This window comes from Mucor velutinosus (genome assembly GCF_035048745.1).
Source record: "Mucor velutinosus strain NIH1002 chromosome Unknown tig00000041, whole genome shotgun sequence".
Lineage (NCBI taxonomy): Eukaryota > Fungi > Mucoromycota > Mucoromycetes > Mucorales > Mucoraceae > Mucor > Mucor velutinosus.
In genome coordinates, this window is record NW_027041905.1 from 3,499,670 (window position 1) to 3,524,972 (window position 25,303).

The window sequence follows — 25,303 nt, forward strand, 5'->3', positions numbered from 1 at the left end:
ATTTTATACACAAAATAAAATACAGTTGATTTCTATTGTATTTTACCTTTGCTTTATTTTTTTTTTGTGAAATCTATTTAAACCTGATTTCACTGCAACATCTATGTTTACAAGTCCAGTCAATTGTGTGTGCACAGGTGCCTCAGGAACTACAACACATTCAATCTCCCTAATGTCAAGATATCGAGATTCACCTACACTACATGAAACGTATCGACTTAGGTGGCCTCTCAACAAGCTATACCAACAATCCATAAGGCCCCAGTGGCCTGCTATTTATATACCATCTCAACGTAGTAGTCATTGGCCAGGGATCTACCATATTTAAGCAAGCTAGATGCCCTGTAATAAAGAAGCTCTTTGCTTTCGTTTTAGATACAGTTGACAACTGATTATTATCATCGACTTATTATTACGAATTCATCACTCGAAGGTTCTGGAAACTGATAACAGCAGACATTGATCTGATTATTAGTTGCTATATCAAGTGCTATATCTACTTGAAAGTTTTATTGATTAAGTAATTATCGATCGTAGAAATAGTATAAATATAAGTTGTAAATGCAATCAATAAACAGTATCTTCGAACATAATCTCAATCTATTAGTTACACTCTAAGTTATTTGTTAACTCCTACCATCCCATCTATCTATCAAGGCGACATTTTCATATATGGTCGCTTTGTCCGAGTGGTTAAGGAGTGAGACTTGAAATCTCATACGCTTTGCGTGCGCAGGTTCAAACCCTGCAGGCGACGATATTTTTTCCTACATTAAAAAGTAGTGCATGTAGCAGCATTTTTTATCATTACCCTCCATTGTTGCATGCATGCTCCGTTTTCAACAGCAACCTTGCATCCAAGTATGAGCATCTGTATAATTTAACTATTTTATTTTGCCAGAAGTATATCTTGTCAAACTAAAACTGAGTGTGATATGTTTACGTTGCAATTACTTCAGATCAAATACATACTCCTCATACATTCGACATTTCATGTCAGCCTGCAAAGCACATCCTCTGATCCAGCATGATCTATCTAAATTTTAAAATGTACAACTACATTAAGTAGTGCATTACAGTAATTTGCGTATTCATTTTTAGCTGTGTACACGAAGCCACTATCTCTAATCATATAGAACGGTATTCAATGACATATCTGCATTAGCTTACTTGTGCATTCGAGCATAAGGGCATATATTCTTAATTTGACATGTTTAAACTTAGTCATTTATGAGTACACCCGGTCACATTTGTGTACCCATCCTGATATTCATTACCATGAATGTTCACGATGTAAACTTCATATAAATACTTGGTTTGTTTTTTTACCACGCATCAGTCGTATCAACAACCAACAATGCTTTCAAACCTTGTACTTGTATCGTCTCTATTATACTTCTGTGTCATCTACACAGATAGCCTTTATGTCAAATATCTGTTGAAGCCTATTACAACATTACTTATTATTGGTGTTGGATTGGAATCAGATAATGTTCGAAATAACGCCAAGTTAGCAGGTAAACTTCGCAATTTTGCATGAATTTGGAATATTGTACTTAGACATAACGCAGGATTGGTTTTCTCATTACTTGGCGATATCTTCTTGATGTTTGCTGGTGAGGAAATGTTCATCTTGGGCTTGTCATCCTTCTTGACCGCACACATTTTCTACATTTACATGTTTTATAACACAAAGAAGAGAGATCAGGCCAGTGCTTTGTTTGGACTTTTATCAATTGCGTCAGTGTACTTTTCATTCTTGTACCCAAGCATTTTCCAAGAGGGCGGCATTGTGATGACTGTTGCGGTGGCTGTGTATATTATTGTGATCACATTTATGGTGTATTATGCCCTTATGAATGATAATACAAATCTCTCTATTGGTGTGTTCTTGTTCTTTATATCTGATGCTACACTTGCCTTAGACAAATTCTTGTATCGTGCACCCGACAGAAGATGTGAATATATAGTCATGATTACCTACTATGCAGCACAATTTTGCATTGCTAGATATTATTAGCTTATTCAACGGATGGTTTCATTCGACTCAAGTAAACAACAAAAGGTGCAAAATAGTCAAATCAAATTTAATCAAAAACTTTGTGATACAGACTTGTATGTCATACAAACTGAACGAATCCTCGTTCCATATACCCATTGTTGCTTTAGATGTCTTGGTATTGCTATTTGATACTGTCTAGTTTCTAAATACGATTGAAATTGGATCTATATATATATCTATATATATATATATATATATGCACCACGGAACAAGCATTTAGATCATATATCAAGTAGTATAGTCTTTATATAGTTTGTCTCCTTTGATTCAAACCTAGTCAGTTATGGCTACAGAGCACCGGTCAATATAAGATATGAAATGGTTGAATAGACATAATGGAAAAGAAGAGGGAGGGGTCGTATCATTTAGTACGACAGACAGAAACAACATTTCATTGCAGAATCACTCAAGTAACATCTGTGCATGTGCTTGTCATGATTCATGTCAAAGCTAGATTTGAAATACTCCTGAAATCAATTTGACAACATTTATTACATGCTGATGCACTAATTTAAGACGTAGATCTCGACGCTGTTAAATGCAATCAATATACTATATTTATTCGACGGCGAGGTCTATGATTTGTGCCTGAAAATAATTTAGACGGCATATAAATTCGATTTCATGCTCCCAGGATCTAAATTGAAGTCTACATCCATCTGTAAACAATCACACACACACACACAATATATACAATCTGGAGGTAGCATAATGAAGAATCAATGACACGCTGTATTCTTCCTTTTTTGAAATGAAATGTAACTATGCACTGTAGAATAATAATAAAGCAAATGAGCTTATTTATACAAACGATCAGCTATAAAGCAGTGTGGATCGATATTTTTGAATTACAGCGCTATTTAGCTTGCATGTTTATCTCGTTTATGTCCAATACATGTTCTTTATACAGGCAGATGCTGTATTAAATAGATGAATAAGGAAATCAAAGTGTGGTTAAAATAAATTATTAATGTGTGACAATATGGAAAATAAGGCGGTTTGAAAAAAATCCAAGAAATCAAGAGTACAAGGTTTAATTATCGTAGTGCAAGCATTGGGATATTGTATATAAATCACCTCAAGTTGAGCATACCATTTCTTATATTCTTTATACTCTCTTTCCTTAACAACAATCTCCCCCTTCCCTCACAACAACAACAGCAACAACCCATTCCTTTCACTCAAAATGAAGTTCACTTTAGCTACTCTCGCCGTCGCTGTTGCCACTGTCTCAGCTGCCGTTCCCAACTGTGTCCAAGAATACACTGGTAAATATTCATGGATCTTGAGATACAACAAACATCAGTTTAACATATAAATTATAGCTAAGGAAGGTGATAACTGTCGTTCCGTTGCTGCTGAGCATAAGGTCTCTCTCCAACAATTGTACAGATGGAACTTCATTACCAACGATGCCCCCGCTGGTGATTGTTCCGCTTTCCAAGCTGGTGAAACTTACTGTGTCAAGGTCGACAACAGACTCCGTAAGAGAAACTGGTTCTACAAGACCCAAGGTCTTACCGGTCAAAAGTTAGACCTCGCCAAGCAAAAGATTGCCGCTGCTAAGGCCAAGAAGACCACCAAGAAGACCACCAAGAAGACCACCAAGAAGACCACCAAGAAGGCTACCAAGAAGACTACCACCAAGAAGACTACCACCAAGAAGACCACCACCACCAAGAAGACTACCACCACCAAGAAGACTCAATCCAAGCCCGGAGATAACTGGAGCTCCACTCCTGCCAATGCTCCCTCTAACGCTGTTAGACACATTATCTCTACCTGTACAAAGTACTCCACTGTTACCTCCAAGGATTCTTGGTGTGGTGATTTCTCCAAGAGAAACGGTATCAGCATGTCCGACCTCTACAGCTGGAACGCTGGTCTCCACGGTCCTGGCAAGCACGAGTGTGATAACCTCGATGACGGTAAGGCTTACTGTGTCAAGGCCTAAATTGTAAAACATACATCAATTGAGCCAATGTACTACTACTACCACTGCTACAATACTTTCCCTTTACAATGATAACACATAGCTTTTTATTTTTCTGAATAAAAACCATGATCAATTAAACTAGACATACGCATAATTTTATTCATCATTGGCAGCAGCATCCATAGCTTCCTTCTCCAACAATTGATCTATATCTACGAGACGCCAATTCCAATCATTAATAGGCTCGCCGGTTTCTTTGTCTCTACCAGACACCATTTTGCTGGCTGGCTCAAAGTAAGGGGTAGCAAATCTCATTCTCATTGTTCGTCTGCCTTCATCATACAAGAGCACATCCTTGTCGTTTTCTTTGTTGGTTACTTTGTATGTCACATCAGCATCCACTAGGACATCCACACCCACTTGGACGCCCTCCAATATACTCTTTGCAATGCGTTCTCTGTACTCTTGAAATGACTCCTCTAGCTCGCTTTTGCCCTTGTATTTGTGCAATCCAATCTGAACTGTCATCCATCTCAAGACATCGTATTTGCGCTCGTCTGAAAAGGCATTCGAGTTGCCTAACGTGATCCAAATGTCACCTAGATGCACATCATAGATTTGAGGAATATCAATGTGGACGTTGGTGTTTGCAGGGACAGATTCCAAGTAACGGTGCAAGAGATCTGGTCCTAAAATATGCTGCAATTGTTCCATTTTGTCCTGGTGGTTGATTTGATCAGATAACAAATTGACAGCTTGTCGACTGGCTAAACTTGCTATAAATCAAATCAGTCTATAGCTCGGGATGATGTCAATCGCTTTATATTACCTCCAACTAGAAATTGCTCGGGGAAATTGTCATAACCAGTGTTCAATTGTAAGATTCGAGTTCCTAACCATTTTCCTAATACATGCTGTAATGACATTGGGAGCATATTCAAGAAACTCCAATCACGGGGTGCCTCTTCATAGGGATATTTAGGAATGCGAGGTGAGTCTTGGCTCAACAACCAAGCTATATGGAGCTTATTAGATCAAGCAGTGTAAGCAAATGAGAAGAGCTTACGAAATTTTTCAATTGAGCCAGTAGTGGTAGACTCTTCTTTGGAGGCTGTGTTTTCATTCCAGCATGGTCTTGCTAGCGATAAATATCGAGCATGATGGTGGTTGTTAATAAATAAAGATCTGTTGATAGCACGTTGGAGAGGTAACCTTCTCAACGATTGCATAGTAAATTTTGTATTTCAAGAGAGAGAGAGAAAAAAAAAAGGGTGTAATCAAAACACGACGCCCTTCTTGTTCGTACATTGCTACATGTGCTAGTAGACTCGCATATTTCACCCCAGTCGACATGTAAGCCAATGAGATTACATTGTGAGTGATTAATGCTACATTTTCAAGCCATTAGGATAGCTGTAACATGAATAAGAAAGCTATTGATTTCTCGAATCACCATTTGATGCTTTATTTGACACCGAATGCGTCGAGTGATAGTATGGCGTTCTCCAAGAAGGACAAAGATTTTATAGCACAGCATGAACGTTGTGCCGTCATTATATCTTTTGAGCAATTTAAAATATAAATCATTACATGCTGCGGTGAATATCATAGACAATTGACATCAATAGCTGCACTAATAGATCCACAGATGTATTTTCTTCCAACACGCACATTATATGCCACCCAAAGTGATCAAGTAATGATCAATGGCATTTGCGGGGTTCAAAGAGGTTCATTTGCCAACCTGATTATGTGCGACATCTGCAATGTACACTCTTCCTTTTTCTCTTTTTGAAACCTTATACAAGCATATATTACATGACGGACAACAACGCGCCTATATCTACTGCAACACGAAGAGCAACGAAACCTCGTGAGAGAAATAGCTTACTGAAAAAATACTATGGTCTCAAAGATACAGCACCTACAACAACAGCAGCTCAGCCCGAGGAAAATGCAAGACCGTTTGACTTGGGTAAGTGAATGTACCAACATGAACTTGTGCTTAGCAGCAGCTGAAGCGAACAATGTTAGATGGAAATACCTTCAATTCAAGCAAGTATTTCGGCTCATTACTTAAAGAAAAGACATTGCAAGGATTGATCGAAAAGGACAATCAGTTAGTTGGAGGTAAACATCGATTAAGAGATATAACAAGCCAATGCTGATACAACAACAATAAGAAATAAGAGAGATTGATGGAGACATGAAAACATTGGTATATGAAAACTACAGTAAATTCATCAGTGCCACAGATACCATTCGCAAAGTAAAGTTTACTTGCATGACCAACAGACATGGACTGACTTGGTATTTGCGTGTAGATGAAGTCAAACGTAGAGAGCATGGAATCCGAAATGAGCAGACTAAACGAAAATATCTCAAATATATCCAAGCAGAGCAAAACTATCAACAAAGAACTAGGACCCAGCCGTCAAAAGATCCAGCAATTATCCAACGTCCACAACTCACTCAAACGACTGCAATTCATCTTTGAATTACCCAACAGATTACAGCACTGCTTGGTGAAAGGAAAATATGGGCAAGCTGTCAAATATTACTCGAAAGCGTCCAAAGTGCTAAATCACTACCAACATATGGCGGCCTTCAAGGGCATCGAAAGAGACTGCAACAGCATCATGGATAAGGTGAAGGCTGAGATTTGGACTGGTCTGACAGATCCCAATGTCACTTTGCAAAAGATTGCAGAAGAAACTCGTTTATTAGTGTTGTTGGGCGAGGATGCGCATAGATTGTGGAAGCAGTACATTGACATACAGATGAATATGCTGGAGAAAAAGCAGGCGGCAAACTCAAGTCCTTTGTCGATTCAGGATTTGGTGGCGGTATACGTGATGCCTTTGGAGGATATTGTGCATCATTTTGAGAGTCTATTTCTGACTGATTTGGACACTCATAATGACAAAGATGGTTTGGATGGCCAGCCTATGGCAAAACTAAGCGCACAAGTAAGAATGTTGTTGGGAAATCTACGATACTGGTATTAAGTAAAGATGATAGGACAAAGAGCAGGCGAAGATTGATTTACTGGAGGCTATCAACCCTCATCTGGACAAGTTTTTTGAACTTGCCACTGAATTTATTGAACTGCCAGTAAGTGAACACATGCTAGTGTATGTAGGGTTGGCGCTGATATCACGTCTAGTTGAATATATCCCTAGCAACACCGTTGCAACAAGCAGATCACCTTGCAGAGTTAAGGTTATCGCTACTCAACCAAACACCATCATTATCTTCAGTGGCTAAAATGAACGATCGTATCATTTCATTAAGTTCCACATGGGAAAATGATCTTATTCAAGGTTCACTGGATTCAGCATTAGCCGGATTAAGAGATAGAATCAACACATTCATCACATCGCTACAAGAAACATCGAACAACGACGATTTTGATACAAATGGCATGGCTGGATTTATTCAAGATACTCAAACATGGCTGGTAGATCATTTGATTAAGCTATGTTTATTACCCCTCAAGGAATGTCTTGATATCACTCAACAAGAGACATTAGCTCGTATTCAACAGGGCATCAAGTATGTGTGGCAAAAGCTAGCGAGTAGATTCGAGGTAATGTCAAACGCGAGCTTTGAACATGGGGATAGCTACAGACTGACGTTTGGCACGCAGAATGTTCATAAAACATCCAAATTGGATACACAATCACTGCAAATCATCATGCTGGTGGGGTCGCGGCTTTGCTATGATTTGGCAGACAATGGTATATTCCAAATGTACTCGGCGTTTTCATCCAAATTCTGCAAAAATCAACAAAAGCAAAAGGAAGCCATCTATAGATCACCTGATTTGGATGCAAATATGGATCCTCGAGTGATTCCAGACATGAATGAAATGATTGAGTGCTATCTAAAGACTGGGCAAACATTGCTAAACAAACAAATGATGCAAGAGGGGTACCGTATATCGAGTAGAATTCAAGAAGCCTACCTATACAAGCCAGCAACCTCAGCTACCGTCGTAGATCACGTATCTGAGATTTGGCACTATTGCTTCAACAGGCTCAAGTACACAGAGCGCTTGGTAGAGGCCTTGTTTCCTCAAGAGCAGCCTGCTCTCTCAACTCGAGTCTCCTTGGATGACAATGCCACAGCGGCGGATCCAGAGTATGACTATGCTAGCCCCTACTCTCGCCATATGGTGCCATCAACACACAGTCTAGCTACTGTATCGTCTATTTCAGAGACACCAACAGGCACAACAAAATTAGGAGGCAATGACATGGCACTCAGTATAATGAACAACATTGACAAATTGTTTGCTGAAAGGGTAGATGTATATCGCAAAGTCGATCCCTCGCCCATAGGCGTCTGCACAGGACTGATCCTAATCATGCTCAAAACATTCTTGGAGATTGTGCGTGAAGTTCTGATGGATACTGTCAACTACCAACAGATTCAAGTGGATGTAGAATACGTCAAACGCATCATTTGGCCATTTGTAGGCGATGAAAAGTAAGGAGGATATAGTGTATAGAATGTTTGATTTATTAATGTAGTAAATTAATTTAGGTGGGCAACAACGATGCTGCAAGAAGTCTTATCAAGCATCTACACTAGATGTTCTTCACCTATTTCCATAAGTCAAGATGAACTAGCATTGATATTAGCTCCTCAATAAACAAACAAATAAGCGTTTACTAGGCAATTTGAGTTGGAGGATTGGAGGGAGGGCGATAGATGCCTTGCTCTTTCGTGCCATCAATTCGCATGTAGATTTCGTTACCCGGACCACCAACAATCTTTTGCTTCCAGAGATCAGTGGGCTTCAAAAGCTTGGTGCGAATAAAGTAAGTGCTGTCAATCTTGTAGGTGTTGTCATCGGTATCCGTAATGGAGTAGTTTCCGTAAAAGCCTTCACGAATAGCAGATTGATACGAGCCAAAGTTTTCCAAGAAATCGTAAGGATATCTGAGCCAAATGGGTTGCTTTTGAGCAAAGAAGCTAGCGACTAGCTCCCAGGTATTCCCCAGGTCAGTGCTGTAATAGCCAGTGAAGGTAGAACCACCTCTAGATTCGTCAACATCTGCAATAACTCTGAAGAAGACAGTTTCCTCAGTAGTCCAGTTGTAATGAACGTAGGCGTGAGCGCCAGTGCCTTCACCGCCAAAGCCTTCAGCGATAGCATTGTCGTTCTTTTCAACGAGATCAACAATGCTTCCCTTACCATCATCCCAGACTGAGAATAGAATACGTCTTTCAGTACCAGAGTTATGTTGCATTCCCATGTATCCTATATTATATTGAAATCAAATGCTGGAGTAAGAGGGGGTTATTGTTTTTTCAAGAGTTAAAACAAGCCTTGATTGAATCCATTAGCCATCCAGTAAGCGTGCTCGGGATCAGAGCCATGAGGCACGCGAACAGAGGACTTGATCTCCTTGACATTGCCGGCTCCTTCAGGGAACACCCACCGATTGTGAAGCGAGGTACAGAGGACCTCAGAAGAAAAGCCAATAAAGCAGCAGGAATCAAACGAGTAAGAAGCATAGTAAAGAAGCTGATAGTGTTGTACACTTGGGACAATCTCTGCCATTTATATAGACTTAAATGCTAGATTCGTTCCTAACAAAAAAGCGACGAAAACAAACAAATGATATAGTTGAGAATTCAAGGCATATATTTATGATGCTTTAGGTTTGACAGAAGCATATCTTGGCAATTTCTGCATGAAGAGCTAATTCTGCAAGTCATTCCACAGTTCGTTTACAAAATTCGTTTTAAACAGTACTAAAATGCCTGAAGTAGTTTGATTAAAGTTTAGACATTTCGCAAAATAAACATACAGTACTGTATTCATGCGTTGGTTTACGAAAGCAGATAGGTATTGTTATCCGTATTTCGTAGTTGCTATAGCTGTTAAAGAGATCATGTATTAGGGTTCGTTGAATGATACGGCCTTCTGGCATTAATCCATCAGATCTCGAGTAAATGTAGTTTCCTTGCGATGTTTCTGACTAAAATAGCTTCCAAAGATCGGCATCTGATGCGTTGTGTGAGCAAAAAATATATATATGCTTATTTCTGTACCCTTTATTTTTTGGTTTGTGCAAGAATTAGCTTTCTCCAGAGACTTCTCCTGATGGTCGACTGATCTAAACAAACCTTATCCAGAAAATATTGATCTACAGTGAGCCTCTAATTGCTTATGAACAAAGAATGAGGCAGACGAGCCCCGAGTATCGAAATACCAGTGCTGCAGTTGATAGGAATAGTAGTTCAGTCTCATGATTCATTGATATGTGCTGTCAATCTGATTCTCCTACGATACATCACGTCTTTATCAGAGGGGTTAATCCATATGCGGGCCTCTATCATAGATGCAATGCCTCCTACTGCTCGAAAGTATGCAAACCACAGTGTATTTTGTGTGTATTCGAGCCGTAATTTCTCGCGCTAGAAGTTGATTTAGATCTCCAGAGTAGCACAATACAATTACCCCTTTTTAGCACTTGCTTTCTGAGCCATTTGCTCAACTTTTTGGGACCCAAAAAATATCGACGAAAATCGCCCAAAAAGCATGAGGTACCCCTCATGAAAATCATCGAAATTCAAACAATCGCGTTTTTGACCTGCAAAATGCAGACTTTTATTAAGGCATATATTAGTTGAAAATGATCCTATCGATTCAATGCAATCCCTGAAATGACTATTGTGCGGCCTTGGTATGTGAGTTTTGGACATTCTGATCAAAATAGCTATCTCACATTTTCTAAATTTGCCCAGTAAGTTCTTTCAAAACATCTCTTCTAATTGGTACCATCAGATGCGCTTTGAAAAATACTTCAAGAAAGCGTAAGGGGGGTATGCGACGATCATTACAAGTTGTATAGTCAGATCTGGCAAAAGAGATCAATCAAGTCGATTTTAAACAAAATATGGCCAATCTGGAGCAGACGCCAAACTGAGATTGAAATAATTTTGGCGGCTGCTGCTGGTTGCTGCCTAAATCAATGCCCTTCACATTATCAACATAATAGCTGTTCATATAGCTGATAAAAGAGGCTGATAGGCTGGATGTTGTCTGATATGCTATTAACGTGTCGAGGTTTAGCTCTCTCAGAAGAGGCGATGACTGTTTTAGACAATCCTATTACATATTTGTTGCGGCAATGCAAAACGAACATCTTTAGAAGGATTACAACTGCCAGCTGAAGGAGCGACAGCAATTAGCTATGCATGAGACTGGTTTGAAATAGAAATTGGTGGTATCCAGTTGACATTCATCTTCTCTTCAAGCTTCAATTTCGTTATCTATACATCAGAGCGCTGGGCTTTTAGGTGCTCTCGTACAAATAAATGCTTAATTATTATGCAGCTAGCAGCGACATTTCCACTTGACATGTCTACCTTTGATTCAATTACATGCTCACTATAATTGTCAGAAAAATACATAGTGTCTATGGATTTTACTACAGCAAACACTAGTGGCCTTTAGTATCGTTAGAATCACACATCAGAACCAAGTTTTTCTATCCAACGTGAATAAAGTGGGTTTAAACGGAAATCGCAGTATTGATTTAGTGTTATAAATGTTCAACTACAGCTGGATGATTTTAATTTTCCTTTTTCTTTCTTTTACATACTACTTTTTTAATATCATGACTGATGGTAATAATGATTCACATCGCTTGAATGAGCGTATGGGTAAAGTATCTGATGAAATACATGGCACATGCAATCATTGAATTAACAACACGCTTTGTATCCTCAGCTGGTATGGGCTTGAACGATCATACTCGTACAGGCGGCGGCAACAATAACAGCGGTGGTTATCAAAAGGCAGCTTACATTCCTCCTCATCTTCGTGGCAGAGCTTATGCACAAGACGGTGGTGCAAGCAATTACAACAACAATGGCTGGGATAAGCCTGCTCCTAGACCTGGGTAAGCGATCAATTCAGTTTGATTGATATATATATATAAGGGGCGTCTGTTAGTTTGAAGACTGACCTTTGTGACATAGCTGGAGAGATGGCTACTCTGATTTTGGAGGTTCTAGTAGAGGTGGAGGATGGGGCGGTGGCCGTGGTTCAAGTAGCTCTGGATACAGTGGCGGTGGACGTGCTCAATTTGATGAACGTGGCTCTTATGGTGGCTATCGTCGTAGAGGAGGCTATCAAGGAGGCAACAATAGCAACAGAAGGGATTATGGTGCAGGCTATTGGAAGGATGGTGTTCATCACATTGGCCCTCGAAACCATCATCTTGAGAAGGAGCTTTTTGGTACTCCAGAGGACAAGGAGACGACACATACTGGTATCAATTTTGACAAGTACGACAATATTCCTGTTGAGGCATCAGGCAGAGACGTTCCTGCTCCCATCGAAGAGGTAACTAACTAGCATCCATTACATACAACGTGTCATTGTTTGTATATTAAGATTCCTCTATATTTTCTTTTTACGTATTTTAGTTTACTTCTCCACCAATCGATCCTCATTTGCTGAGTAACATTGAATTGGCAAGATACACTACTCCTACACCAGTTCAAAAGTATTCAATTCCTATTGTCATGAACAATCGTGATCTCATGGCATGCGCTCAAACTGGTAAGACTGCACAGCTTTGATGTAAGGCGGAAAAGTGTATCTAACATATGTAAAGGTTCTGGTAAGACTGGCGGTTTCCTATTCCCCGTTTTGTCTAGCCTATTTGAAAAGGGGCCTACTCCTAGCTCAACTGGAGATAGTCATGATGCAGCTGGTATTTACCGTGCTCGTAAGGCGTACCCAGAAGCTTTGATTTTAGCTCCTACCCGCGAGTTGACTTCTCAAATCTTTGATGAAGCCAAGAAGTTTGCCTATAGATCTTGGGTTCGCCCCTGTGTCGTTTATGGTGGCGCTGATATTAGTCAACAGCTCCGTCAAATTGATCGTGGTTGCGATGTTCTTGTCGCTACTCCTGGTCGTTTGGTTGATTTGATAGAACGTGCTCGTGTTTCCCTCTCCAAGGTCCGCTTTTTGATTCTGGATGAAGCTGACCGTATGCTTGATATGGGTTTCGAGCCTCAAATTCGTCGCATTGTTCAAGGTGAAAATATGCCTGGTGTTCAGGATCGTCAAACGCTGATGTTCTCTGCTACATTCCCCAAAAACATTCAAATGCTGGCTCGCGATTTCTTGAAGGAATACGTCTTTCTTTCTGTTGGTCGTGTAGGTGCCACATCAGAGAACATTACTCAAAAGATTGAATACGTGGAGGATGAAGATAAGCGTTCAGTGCTTTTGGATATCTTGCCATCTCATTCGGCAGAGGGTTTGACACTGATTTTCGTGGAAACAAAGCGTATGGCCGATGCATTGAGCGACTTTTTGATGTCCAACAACTTTCCTGCTACTTCCATCCATGGTGACCGTACTCAACGTGAGCGTGAAAATGCATTGGAGGCCTTCCGTACCGGTAGGGCTCCAATTATGGTCGCTACAGCTGTTGCTGCCCGTGGGTTAGATATCCCTAACGTCACACATGTCATTTCTTACGATTTGCCTACTGATGTGGATGATTATGTTCATCGTATTGGTCGTACAGGCCGTGCTGGTAATGTCGGTGTCGCCACAGCTTTCTTTAACAGAGGTAACAAGAACATTGCTCGTGATTTGGTTGAACTTCTGAAAGAAGCCAAGCAAGAAATCCCTCCATGGCTTGAAAGCATTGTTCGTGAATCATATGGTGGTCGTGGCGGTGGACGTGGAGGCCGTGGAGGCCGTGGAGGAGGCTCTAGAGATTACAGAAGCCGCAATGATTACGGAGGATCTAGCAGAGGCGGGTATCAGCAAGGAGGAGGCTACGGTGGAGGCTACGGTGGAGGCTACGGTGGAGGATATGGCAGTGGTCGTTCCAATTACGGTGGTGGAGGTTATGGTGCCGGAGGAAGCTCTGGCTACAGTAACAATGGTGGTGGAGGCAATGGCTCTTACTCATACCAAAGCAAGACCAGTTGGTTCTAAGTTTATTTAATTCATAAGCTGGATACAGCTTCATTTTTTCTTCATTAATTTACACCTGAATCTATCTCACTTTTTTGTTACATATGATCACACACCTTCCTCCCTCTCATCCTCTTCAAGAAAAGAAAAGAAAAACACTCCCACAAATCAACATTTACCCCCTCACAAGAAACAAACAAAAAAGAACTCGATCCATGAGCTTATTTGAATGTAAATAGACAATGTGAATAAAAAATAAAGAATCAACATAGCTAGACTAATCTATAACTGCTTCCATCTTTAAAATAATGACATCAAACTGTCTGTACGAGACCTAAGAAGGGATATCCAACTGCACCAGGATGTGAGCCAAGAGCAAAGCATGATGCGCCCTTCCCCTGAATCAAGTAGTCATCATCACTACAGAACGACGCATTCAAGCGGCGAAGCTCTATGGCATTAGACGATGGCATTATGAATATGACAGGAATGCATGAAACGTGTATACTGGTGTGGGTTAGACTGTCTTGATGTATAATACCCAATTTTACCAACGTTTTAGCATAATTTATTGTAGAAGTATACGCTATTCTAAGAAATTACATTCGATTACACTTTTTTTTAATTTATTTATATATTTCTCGATAAAAAAGATGTATGTTTTAAATTTTATGATAAATCTCTTAATTTGCTTCTGCTTCCAGAACAGTACCACGCTTGATCTTACCCCAACCAATAAGACTATACAAAACAGCATCAATTACCATGTTTCCTCATCCTTTTCCAACCCTTCACTTACCGCCAATGTCTTTCAATCTTTCTAGAAATAGCAACCTTATCGCCAACCTCAGTACAAGTAGGACCAGTCAAGATGATCTTGGCAAGATCAGCCTTTACACCAACGACACGGCCACCGGTAGAGACGGAACCAATGTTAACCAAGAGCAATTCACCCTTGGTCAACTTGGCAACCTTGGCTTGCTTCTTATCATCGGTCTTGACACCCAACAAACGACGCAATAAGAAGTAGGAGATTTCGAGTTCAGTATAGATAGAGGGCAAAGTACCTGGATAACCCAAAACTTGACCGACCAAACGATCACCACGACACAAGGTGGGATCCATTTGAGTACCAACACCAATCAAACCACCAGGAACAGCAAACTCTAACTTGTTTGTCTCGGCAGCCAAGGTCAAAATCTTTGACAAGATGGGACGAGCACGAATGCGGCCCTCTTGATCCTTGATAATCACGCCAGGACGAACTTCAATGTTGTCGCCAATCTTGAGGACACCCTTCAGGATGGAACCACCAGCAACACCACCTTGAAGGTTCTCAACATCGGCACCAGGCTTGTTAATATCAAAAGAACGAATAACAATTAATCTAGGAACAGCAGAGAAATCACGAACAGGGACAGGGATCTTCTTGGTGATATATTCGTTGACAGCATCGATGTTGTATTTGAGCTGGGCGGAAATAGGGACGATAGGAGCACCATCAGCGACGGTACCCTTCACAAATGCGAGAATATCTTCATGTTGTTCGTGTGCGGCTTCTTTCTTTACGAGATCGACCTTGTTTTGGAGAATAATGACATGTTGAAGCTTCATGATTTCGATGGCTGCAAGATGTTCGGATGTTTGAGGTTGAGGACAAGATTCATTACCTGCAATCAACAAAAGTGCTGCGTCCATGACAGCTGCACCAGACAACATGGTGGTCATCTATAGCAAAAATTAACGCTCTGTTCCTACTCCAAATCATCGCATCTATCATATTTACAAGAATATCGTGACCAGGACAATCTATTGAGCAATAGTGTGTCAGTCAACATGGCAAAGCATCTTGTAAGAATCAAATTCCGCCCCTTACCAACAAAACTGATATGACGAACGAGTTCCATGGTACCGCCGCAGCCAGAGCGCTCACAGATAGGATTATCTTCTTTGGCAGAACCATATGATTTGTAACAACCGGGTCTGGGACATTCGTGGTTGCTACACTTGAAGATCTTGGCATTGGCATAACCCAACTTGATGGTAATATTTCTTTCCATCTCATTCTTGAAACGAACAGTCTAATATAAAAAACACGACATGTTAATCTTGCTACTTCTTTTTGACAATCCACACTCCATTTCAGCAAAATGAGGTAGTCTACATGCTAATATTTACTTGGACGCCTGAAATAGCCTTGACGACAGTGGATTTACCGTGAGCTACGTGACCAATAGTACCTATACATTGCAACATTTGAAGAAAAATTTTTACGTTTAGGCGGATGTTTCATGGCAAATGTTCGAGGATAAGTTACCAATATTGATGGTAGCTTGCTTGGAGATGACTTCATGTGATAAAGGAGTCAACTTGGTGACATCAATTTGAACAGCTTCTGTCATAATGTCGAAGTATATCTATGTAATTTGGTAGAAGAGGGCAGAAAGAGAAAGATGTCGTATTAAAAAAATTATACAAAAAAAAAGTGCTTGGTCTAAACAGTCACCGAGTGCGGATAGTTGATGTTTGAAATGATATGAAAGAGGTTGTAAATGCACATCAAATGTACATAGTGACAGATGCTGAAATAGTATGAAAGTAGCTTGAGAGATTATTAGTTGTAATCTAATAATGTTATAGTAGTATAGGAAGGAGGCACGAGTAAAAGAAAAACCAGCGTAGTAGATATTCTTGGTCAGAAAAAAGAGGAATTGCTGATTGATGTCAGTTGAAGACTATTGACTGTCTAGCCCATCCATCTTGTGCACTGCCCTATATACAAGTTTATAGAGTAGAATTTCTTATATTGGTTTATTAAGCATGTCAAGGAATTACAAATGTTACACATATTTAGATGATTTATGGTTTCTACTCTTTCTTGAGAGGAGATTTTGCCTAGAAATCAAGGTTTTAGAATGCAAATGTCAACTGACTCTTTCATTGGCAACTTACCTCTTGTTTGCCAATCTTGAATGTCATCTTGTTGAGAATAATGCTGACGAAAAATAAGGCAAACAAAGCAGAAGATACAACTAAAGGCTTTTGTAAAAGACGGAAGCTAGAGTACTCATATTCAATCTATCAGATTTGTTAGCATGGCACATTCGCAATTTTTCACATTCAATGATAGGCGTACCTGAATAGACAATTCATGCTCCTTGACAACATTACTCTTCTCCAAAATGACCATAGTACGACCAGTTGAATCGAAATAAGTAAAGTGAGATGTAACAGATTCAGAGTCGACGTTGAAAGGCGTAGTGACCTTGACATTGCTGCAATGAAACGGAAACATTAGCAATGAAATCAGTTCACCGATGCACTGCTACTTACGTGGATCCCTCGGGCAAAATGACACGAACAACTGCCTTATCAATAGTCATGTCTTTGACATTTTCAACAAAGTTAATATTGAGAATGTATTTGCCGCCCTTCGCCTTGTGGACATAAGATCCGAGATCAGCATTGAAGCCGTGATACCAGGTATAATTCCATCCGCCAAAGAGAGGGTAGCGAGGTCTGATCTCCAGCACTGATTTCTTGTTTTCATTTCTAAAGTTTGAGGTAGACACGTTTCCAACTTCGTCACGGAAATAGGGATCACGGGCAGAAACAGGCAGGTCAAATGAAAGACCCTTCAGCACGTTAGTTTGATCATGCAAATGGCCGGTAACTTGATATTGAACTCGATTGAAATCAGCATCCAATCTACACATGGAACGAAATGAGCCATCACGCCAACCACACACACATATCCACAATACTTACAGAGCACCGTCGTTGCGCAAAGCATAGTGTTCCTCTACTGCCAAGTTCTTGCCCCAATGGGAAATTTCAATGTCACGTTTGAGTGTTGTGATGGTAATCATTGGCTTGGTATTTTCAAAATGACAGGTAGCAATGTCGAATGAGAAGGGAGCAATGTCAGAGTAAGGACCATAGACGACCTTGTTGTTGTTGACAGAGACCTTTCCTTGAGCACCCTTGTGGCTAGCAATGTTCTTGGAAGGTGTTCTATTTCATCCCAACAAATGTCAATGCTCTGAAATACGCTTGTACATCACATGTGTAAATTGACTTACTGAAGCGTTGTTTTGGTTTCCTTGGTGAAATATGGGGAAAGAAGGTATGAATTGAAGGCGTACACAGTATGTTGACGGGCAACTTGAGGTAACTTGGTGGGCATTGGCTTGACATTGTGGATATATGCAATCTTGAGGCCAATAAGGATATCCTCTTGAGGCTTGACAGGCTCATTTAAGATGACCTTGTAGACATTCATGTCACTGCACATCTAGCGTTAGTAGTGATTTTTATGCGCCCAATGTTGCAACTTACGTCAAGTCATCATACTCATCCAATTTGACCTCGAGCTCAGTCTTTTGTTTTCTCAAAAAGGCAGAGATGGAAGCAGTGTTTCGAGCGAGGATAGCAGGTAGATGGAAATAATATTCACTGGCGGCCTTTGTATCAATGTTCTTGGCTCTAATGCCAACATCTTCACGAGCGATGGCACTGTCAACGTCAATGACACGCAAGACTTTGATGTTTTCAAACTGAGTGGGGATGGCCCATGCAAAGCTGACAACGCAACTCAACGCGAACAGCGCATTCAAGAGAGAACGGACCGAGATCATGGCCGCTTGTATAAATTTTGTAAAGGAGAGAAAAACAACTCTTTATACACAAGATAGTATAAAGTTAATTAAGTGAAGCTTTTGCATTTTTGGGCCAATTATAAGACGACATACGTCAGAGGAGTAATTGAACATTTGCAACAGACAAATTTGCTGCCGGAATCCTAAAAAAATTGAGAAAGAAAGCAGCCTTCAGGATGTCCATTTGATCAATCCTCCTCTTTTTTCGCAACCGCAACAGAAATATCATCATGGCTCACAGCAACGTTTGGAACTCCCACCCCAAGTCCTTCGGTAAGGGCTCTCGTCAATGGTAAGTTGATAGTTGTCATCGTAAACGTATGGTGAAAGAGTGGATTTTGCCCATGGTGTCATTTCTATCAACTCCCAAATGTTGAACCTTCATAAGCCACCCAAAAAATGTTGATTTTCAAGTGTGATGAAAAAGGACGTGAAGATGGATCTACAATGACACTGCACCTCGTTGATGGATATAGTATAGCACATGGCTAGTCGACTTGTATTATCGGGTTGACACATTTGGGAGAAATGCACAGGCGATCCATTACCGTACAGCAAAAGAAAAAATTTTTATACATCCACTAAAATTTTTTTGTTTGTAGTCGTGTTTGCGCTCACCGTGCTGGTTTGATCCGCAAGTACAACCTCAACGTTTGTCGTCAATGTTTCCGTGAATACGCCAACGATATTGGTTTCCACAAGGTAAGCTTGCTTTTGTGTGATTTTAGCGTGCAATAGGAGAGACATGCTGAAATTTTTTTTTTCTTAAACTAGTACCGTTAAATGTCCTCACGCAATGGGAACTCATCTCTCTTTGTTTCGCTCTCTATTATTTTACTCAAATAAAATAACACTCATAGAGTCAAAACAACCTTAAATATTCGAGTAACCCAATGATTTCGCATGATCTAGGATTGCGTGAGATTCTTTTGAAATTGCATCTCGCTATGATCAAGGATTGTACTTGCTTCTTTTCTTTATCTCCATTCTTCTTCCTCTTCAAATGACTACAGTAGATATTATTCCAGTTCTTGATTACTCAAAATATCAGCCAGATGACTCAACATCTGCCTCATCCAAAGAGTTCTTGGATAGCTTGTACCAGGCGATGAGTGAAGTCGGCTTCTTTTACATCAAGAATCATGGCATCCCATTGAAATTGCAGCAAAAGTCGTTTGAGACCATCAAATCATTCTTTAAATTGCCCATCGAGGAGAAACTAAAAGTAGAACTAAAGAACTCTCCTCATTTCAGAGGGTATTCTTGCTTGAGTAAGAGCCAATTGCTGATCACTGCCTACAGGGTTGCTAAATAGACACATTTCTAGATGCAGAAACGACAGACTACAAGCAAGACAATCGTGAGCAGCTTGATTTAGGTAGAGAATACCCAATTCTACCCATCGAGGGTCACCCAGTTTATGCTCATTTGAGAGGCCCCAACCAATGGCCAGAGCAAATCCCGGGATTTAAGGAAACTGTTACCGAGTTGATGGAATCCATGACTCAGGTAGGCCTGACTATCATCAGAGCTATGGCTCAGGTGCTTAAGTTTGATCAAGACGAGTTTATGGCATTGTTTGGCGAGGACTATGGCGTCAGATGCAAGTTGCTTCGATATCCTGCTCTCAATGATCCTGTGGACAAGCCTCTTGAGCATGGTTTAGGCGTAGGACCTCATAAAGATACTGGGTTCTTGGCTCTCTTGTTGCAAGATGACATAGGAGGCTTACAAGTGCAAACACAAGACGGAAGATGGGTGGTAAATGAGTGTATCTGTATTGATACTAATATATGAGAATTTGACCAACGCAATTTATAGGACGCTGAACCCATCCCTGATACATTCATTGTCAACATTGGAGAGATCTTTGAGCGATTGACCAAGCAAACATTTGTTGCAACAACGCATCGAGTAATCAACAAACCATCTGCCAATTTTACTGATCGCTATTCAATTCCATTGTTCTTGGCTCCTGCCTTAGAAACCAAGATACCTCAAGTAGACATTCCAACAGCTACAAAACGAAACATTGTCTCTGATGTCAAGCAAGACCAGTTGTTGCAAGATGAGATTTATGGTGTAAATGAACTATTAGGCTATTTACGAAGCCATAAGATTACAGCAGATAAATGGTATTACTACGACGAGCAAGAGAAGCAATGGCATCGAAGACCTGTTGCTGTGGAGAACTAAATTCTACTGTTATACCATGTCTATTTAGAAGCCAACAAAAATAAATATTTTACAGCGTCTACGTACTATATACGAGCAAATGTATAAACCACAGCCAAATTCGACAGTTTTCAAGCCTTCATATCTTGACATGTAGACCTCTCTGAGCCACCGGAATGATGCCAAACAATTGTACTCGAGTAGCAGTAACTTCCAGGCACCTTTGCTCAACTTTTTGAGGACCCAAAAAACATGGCCAAAAATCGACCAAAAAGCATGAGGGGTACCTCATGGTTTTCTTGGAAAATCAAACGATCGCGTTTTTCACCTTGAAAATGAAGACTTTTATTATGGTATATAATAAACCAAAATATTTCTCTCGATCCAAAGCAGCCTCTGAAACCACTGTTATGAGGTTTTCTTATGCAAAATATGGCTATTTTCGCTGAAAACCTCATTTCATATTTTATCAAATTGCTCAGTACTTTTAGTCAAAACATCTATTACAACTAGCACCATTGGAAGCGCCTTGAAAAGTACTCTAAGAATGTATTAGGAAGCGTAGGGTGATCATCACAGTTTATATAGTCGAATATTACAAAATACTTTAAAGAAATCGAATTTTTTTTTTTTTTTTTTTTTTATTTGTAAGTATGAAGATTTATTGGTTAAGATAAACTCATAAAAGATATTTGGATAAAATATAAAAGGGGAGCAGGTGTAATGTAAAGTGACCTGTCCTGAAAGGCAAAGAAAACAAAATTAGCTTAACAAGTTAAGAGAGGATATTCTACGCAAGTTGGTCATGGCACGGTCCATTACGGACTGATTGTCAAAACCAACGCTATCATAATGATCACGCCATTTGGCGCGCCAAATAGCTGTGATAACACAGGTTACGGCTTCAAACGTGGACACCTTGAGGGATGAATCCAAGAGGCAGTACGAGGAGAGGTCCAGGGAGAGGACATCCGTAGCAACTTGGCTCATATCAAGTGGCCCAAGAGGCACAAAAAGCAGGGCAAAGTAATTTATCCAAATGTCCCAATTGGCAGGGCAAGTAAAGAGCATGTGAGTGGTAGTCTCACGGTAGCCACAATACACGCAAAGATCATCTGGCAGCTTGAAGATCTTGTACACATTGACTTTGGAAGAGACCTTATTATGAATCAACCGGAACCAAAGATTACGAGCTGCACTGGGCATTTTCGTTTGAAGAAAAGAGGCCACGGTGAGTCGGTTTACATCTACCCGAGGGTTGGTTATTGGAGGGTGATCGCGCATGTACATTGCACGAAGCTCGGTATTAGACATGGACAGAATCGTAATACCTTGGTAGGAGAGCTTGTGACAATAGTAGGGCGACAGATCAACACCTCCACCGGTGACAAGTAATGGCTCAGGACCAGCAGGATTGGCAAGAAGAATGGGGCAAAGGGAAGACACAAAGTGGATGGTGTTGGAGCGTACGGCCGCGACCATTCTAGAGAGAAGGCCGGGGCTGGAGCAGGCAGCTCTTGCTTTGAACACCAAGGCCTCAGGGAGACGACTTTGTTCGAGGAAGACACGGGCAGGCAATTGACGGAACTGTTTGTGATACAGAAGACTGGGATCGGTAGTTGCCGGATCAAAGAGCACTGTCATAGGCAACTGTAACAACGTATCCACCGACAAACCACAATCAGACCAAGACGCTTCAACAGCAAAGGCATCCACCGAGCGGAGGATTGGCAGCAAGCAGTGTTGGTGAGGCAATGAGGTTCCAAAACGCAGGTTACGGAACAGCAATGGCAGTTGAGGGTGGGCAGCCCCGTAGGTGACCTGTATGAACGCGCATAGCAGTTGCATGAGGAAAGCAGGAATGGGGCGAGAGACCTGATTATCCAAAAGCAAAGCGCGAACATAGCGTTGTTGCAAGATGTGCTGTTGCACCTTAATATCAATGACGCCTAGACCACCGACATGCTTTGGCAGGTATATGACGGATTTCTTCATGGTGGGTACAATCTTATGACAGACAAATTGGTACACCAAGGAAGAGATCTTTCGCTCAAAAGCGGTGGGCAGGGTAGTGACACGCAGCATGTGCCAAAAGCGAGCTAGGAACAACGAATTTACCATGTTTGCACGACCGTAGACAGAAATGCTTCTTGTACGATGTCTATCCAGGGAGGCTTGAAGCTTGAGAATAGTTCCTTTACAGAAGTCATCTCGCTGGGCTTTGCTGAACCATATAGGATATCCAAGGTACTTAATGTAAGATGGACTATCCGAGTCGTACCATTGAAACTGGAGCCGACTAGAGAGGCGAAACAAGTCAGGACGCACGCGGGACCTATCTCCAGCCAAAGGGAAGGCGATGGACTTGTGATAGTTGACCCGGGCATTAGACGCTCGACCATAGCATGAGATGTGGTCTTGAATGGCCTGCATTTCTGCACAATTATTGACGAGTACCAGCAGATCATCGGCATAAGCCAGCAATTTGACAGGAGCGGGCGCCACCAATTGCAGAGAAGACGACTTGACAGCAGCAGTGTGGATAGAGTATCCCTTGATTTTCTCATCGTTTAGAATAGCCAGCAGAAGAGGTTCCAGAGCAAAGTTAAAAAGCACAGGGGAGATGGAGTCGCCCTGGCGAAGCCCACGCTTTTGAGACACTGGATCCGTCATAAACCCATTCACATTGATCGCAATCTTGGTCTTAAAGAACAGATTACGAACACTGGTAATGAATGTAGAGGGGAAACCAAACTTCTGGAGCACCTTGCAAATATACTGTTCGTTTACATAATCGTAAGCCTTGGCACTGTCAATTGCAACACCAACAGCACGATTAGAATGTAATTGGGCGTCCTCCATGAGGAGTCGCAGAGCAAGACCGTGATCACCAATAAATCGTGTAGGCATGAAGCCTGCTTGATGTCCAGTGATGACCTTGTTGGCCGCTCCAATGACCCTTGAGTTCAAGATCCTAGTGAATACCTTGCAATCAGTGTTGATAAGTGAAATCGGACGCCAGTTTGCCAAGTTCCACAGATCACCCTTCTTAGGTAAGAGCACTATACACGTTTCCTGCCAAGAGGGTGGGAACACACCGAGATTGAGAGCGTCGTTGTATACAGCAAGCACGAGATCCTTGCAGTCAGGGTGAGCCAATATCAGACGAAGAATGGGATAAGGGAGTCCATCTCTGCCTGGGCTACTGACCTTGGGGCAACGGGTAGCAGATTTCAGAATATCATCCATGTCAATAGATGAGATAATGAATTCAGCATCGTCCACGGAAATTGTATTCTGGATACCTCTGAGCAACTTGTCCATAGAGTAACGATGAGTTGGCTCGGGAGAGTACAGCACATCATAGTAAGCATGAACCACCTCCAGCTTATCCGCAGTGGTAGTACAGGGAACTTCTGTCGTTGGGTGAGTGATAGTGTCCATTGTCCGTTGAGCAAGACGCCTTTCACCCGTCTTCTTCAAGAAGCCGATCGAGTGTTCGTTGTTGTCTAGCCAAAGTCTACCCGCTTTGAGAGTAGCATTGAGGGCAATTTCATGTTCCAACTGAGCAATAGGTTTCTCAACCTTGGGGAGTTCCTGCTGCAATGCTTCCTGATCACCTTTTAACCGACGGATAAGCTGATTCCGAGAGCTTTGGAGATCCTTGAGACGCTGTTTCCTCCAGGAGGCACGGTTACTGCAGTAAGCTTTAGTCAATTTTCGGATGTAGCCCTTCAAACGGTCCCATTTGATCTGATTGCTATCTGAGGAGTTAGCAAGGATGGTCTGCATGAAGTGGCTGATACCAGAGTGGATCTTCTTCACATAGGACTTGTAGTGCACCAGGTTGGGGTTGGCCCGCCATAACCCTTTGCCCGTGTTGTTGAGTTGAAGACGCAGCTTGATGGTCAATAAAGCATGGTCAGTCCACACCGAAGAGACGTGCTCAACGTTATTGTCAAAGTAGAGTTCCTTCAGCTGGCGGCCTACCATGATGTAGTCAAGCGTTTTAATGACCTTGCCCCGTCGAAAGGTTGGAAGAGTTTCAAAGAGGGAGTCACTGTAGTTGTTGTTACAATCATGAAGGAAGGTATCCGTAAACAAGACAAATGCTGCTGGTCGTTTGGTGGGTGCGTTGTTGGGCAAACGAAGGTCGTATTGAAAGTTGAAATCGCCCGCCAAAATCAAACGCTCCAATATGTCACCGTATGAATCAAGAGACTTGATGTAGTTCATAAGGCTGTTGTAGAAAATGGCTCTGTTCTGAGATGAATCCGCAGGCGCATAGATGTTGAGCACATAGATGGGCAACAGGTCTGGTTCCGCGGGTATCGTCAATTTTGCAAATATAATTCTATCATCATCAGAAATGTGTATCTTCTCCATGTGAATATTTCTATTGAAGTTGAAGATGCCGCATTTCGATGTCCAAATACTTTGAACGGATTGAAATTTCAGGTCGAGCATTGCAATCCTGTCGTCAAAGTTGAGAGGGGGTATGTTGGTTT

The 25,303-nt window shown here is 41.2% G+C and overlaps 11 protein-coding genes and 1 non-coding gene across 12 annotated transcripts; 6 read left to right on the plus strand and 6 right to left on the minus strand.

Moving 5' to 3' along the window:
- Positions 1 to 675: 675 nt before the first annotated feature.
- On the plus strand, positions 676 to 757 carry ATC70_001354. The gene has a single exon. It is a non-coding gene; the product is annotated as a tRNA-Ser (tRNA).
- A 600-nt stretch (positions 758 to 1,357) lies between these two features.
- On the plus strand, positions 1,358 to 2,020 carry ATC70_001355 (uncharacterized protein; the record flags this gene model as incomplete). Its single annotated transcript, XM_064820751.1, has 2 exons — positions 1,358 to 1,517; positions 1,572 to 2,020. 2 exons carry the CDS (start codon positions 1,358 to 1,360, stop codon positions 2,018 to 2,020), a joined length of 609 nt encoding a protein of 202 aa, XP_064684671.1.
- Positions 2,021 to 3,248: 1,228 nt separating this feature from the next.
- On the plus strand, positions 3,249 to 4,016 carry ATC70_001356 (uncharacterized protein; the record flags this gene model as incomplete). The annotated part of the gene is made up of 2 exons (XM_064820752.1): positions 3,249 to 3,330; positions 3,388 to 4,016. 2 exons carry the CDS (start codon positions 3,249 to 3,251, stop codon positions 4,014 to 4,016), a joined length of 711 nt encoding a protein of 236 aa, XP_064684672.1.
- A 138-nt stretch (positions 4,017 to 4,154) lies between these two features.
- ATC70_001357 (uncharacterized protein) lies at positions 4,155 to 5,227 on the minus strand (the record flags this gene model as incomplete). The annotated part of the gene is made up of 3 exons (XM_064820753.1): positions 4,155 to 4,774; positions 4,828 to 5,013; positions 5,065 to 5,227. The coding sequence occupies 3 exons, from the start codon at positions 5,225 to 5,227 to the stop codon at positions 4,155 to 4,157; spliced, it is 969 nt and encodes a 322-aa protein (XP_064684673.1).
- Positions 5,228 to 5,816: 589 nt separating this feature from the next.
- ATC70_001358 (uncharacterized protein) lies at positions 5,817 to 8,655 on the plus strand (the record flags this gene model as incomplete). Its single annotated transcript, XM_064820754.1, has 8 exons — positions 5,817 to 5,973; positions 6,033 to 6,128; positions 6,182 to 6,267; positions 6,323 to 6,967; positions 7,020 to 7,112; positions 7,165 to 7,587; positions 7,648 to 8,489; positions 8,547 to 8,655. 8 exons carry the CDS (start codon positions 5,817 to 5,819, stop codon positions 8,653 to 8,655), a joined length of 2,451 nt encoding a protein of 816 aa, XP_064684674.1.
- Positions 8,656 to 8,674: 19 nt separating this feature from the next.
- Positions 8,675 to 9,262, minus strand: ATC70_001359 (uncharacterized protein; the record flags this gene model as incomplete). Its single annotated transcript, XM_064820755.1, has 1 exon — positions 8,675 to 9,262. One exon carries the CDS (start codon positions 9,260 to 9,262, stop codon positions 8,675 to 8,677), a length of 588 nt encoding a protein of 195 aa, XP_064684675.1.
- Positions 9,263 to 9,324: 62 nt separating this feature from the next.
- On the minus strand, positions 9,325 to 9,570 carry ATC70_001360 (uncharacterized protein; the record flags this gene model as incomplete). The annotated part of the gene is made up of 1 exon (XM_064820756.1): positions 9,325 to 9,570. One exon carries the CDS (start codon positions 9,568 to 9,570, stop codon positions 9,325 to 9,327), a length of 246 nt encoding a protein of 81 aa, XP_064684676.1.
- A 2,065-nt stretch (positions 9,571 to 11,635) lies between these two features.
- ATC70_001361 (uncharacterized protein) lies at positions 11,636 to 13,983 on the plus strand (the record flags this gene model as incomplete). Its single annotated transcript, XM_064820757.1, has 5 exons — positions 11,636 to 11,681; positions 11,749 to 11,920; positions 12,000 to 12,366; positions 12,450 to 12,585; positions 12,641 to 13,983. The coding sequence occupies 5 exons, from the start codon at positions 11,636 to 11,638 to the stop codon at positions 13,981 to 13,983; spliced, it is 2,064 nt and encodes a 687-aa protein (XP_064684677.1).
- Positions 13,984 to 14,645: 662 nt separating this feature from the next.
- On the minus strand, positions 14,646 to 16,364 carry ATC70_001362 (uncharacterized protein; the record flags this gene model as incomplete). The annotated part of the gene is made up of 6 exons (XM_064820758.1): positions 14,646 to 14,703; positions 14,762 to 15,690; positions 15,749 to 15,771; positions 15,839 to 16,043; positions 16,141 to 16,202; positions 16,280 to 16,364. The coding sequence occupies 6 exons, from the start codon at positions 16,362 to 16,364 to the stop codon at positions 14,646 to 14,648; spliced, it is 1,362 nt and encodes a 453-aa protein (XP_064684678.1).
- Positions 16,365 to 16,830: 466 nt separating this feature from the next.
- Positions 16,831 to 18,599, minus strand: NCR1 (niemann-Pick type C- protein 1; the record flags this gene model as incomplete). Its single annotated transcript, XM_064820759.1, has 7 exons — positions 16,831 to 16,857; positions 16,915 to 17,040; positions 17,099 to 17,237; positions 17,296 to 17,670; positions 17,731 to 17,976; positions 18,045 to 18,248; positions 18,301 to 18,599. The coding sequence occupies 7 exons, from the start codon at positions 18,597 to 18,599 to the stop codon at positions 16,831 to 16,833; spliced, it is 1,416 nt and encodes a 471-aa protein (XP_064684679.1).
- A 1,024-nt stretch (positions 18,600 to 19,623) lies between these two features.
- PRP4 (U4/U6 small nuclear ribonucleoprotein prp4) lies at positions 19,624 to 20,816 on the plus strand (the record flags this gene model as incomplete). Its single annotated transcript, XM_064820760.1, has 3 exons — positions 19,624 to 19,891; positions 19,948 to 20,381; positions 20,442 to 20,816. 3 exons carry the CDS (start codon positions 19,624 to 19,626, stop codon positions 20,814 to 20,816), a joined length of 1,077 nt encoding a protein of 358 aa, XP_064684680.1.
- Positions 20,817 to 21,557: 741 nt separating this feature from the next.
- ATC70_001365 (uncharacterized protein) lies at positions 21,558 to 25,262 on the minus strand (the record flags this gene model as incomplete). The annotated part of the gene is made up of 1 exon (XM_064820761.1): positions 21,558 to 25,262. The coding sequence occupies one exon, from the start codon at positions 25,260 to 25,262 to the stop codon at positions 21,558 to 21,560; it is 3,705 nt and encodes a 1,234-aa protein (XP_064684681.1).
- Positions 25,263 to 25,303: the final 41 nt, after the last annotated feature.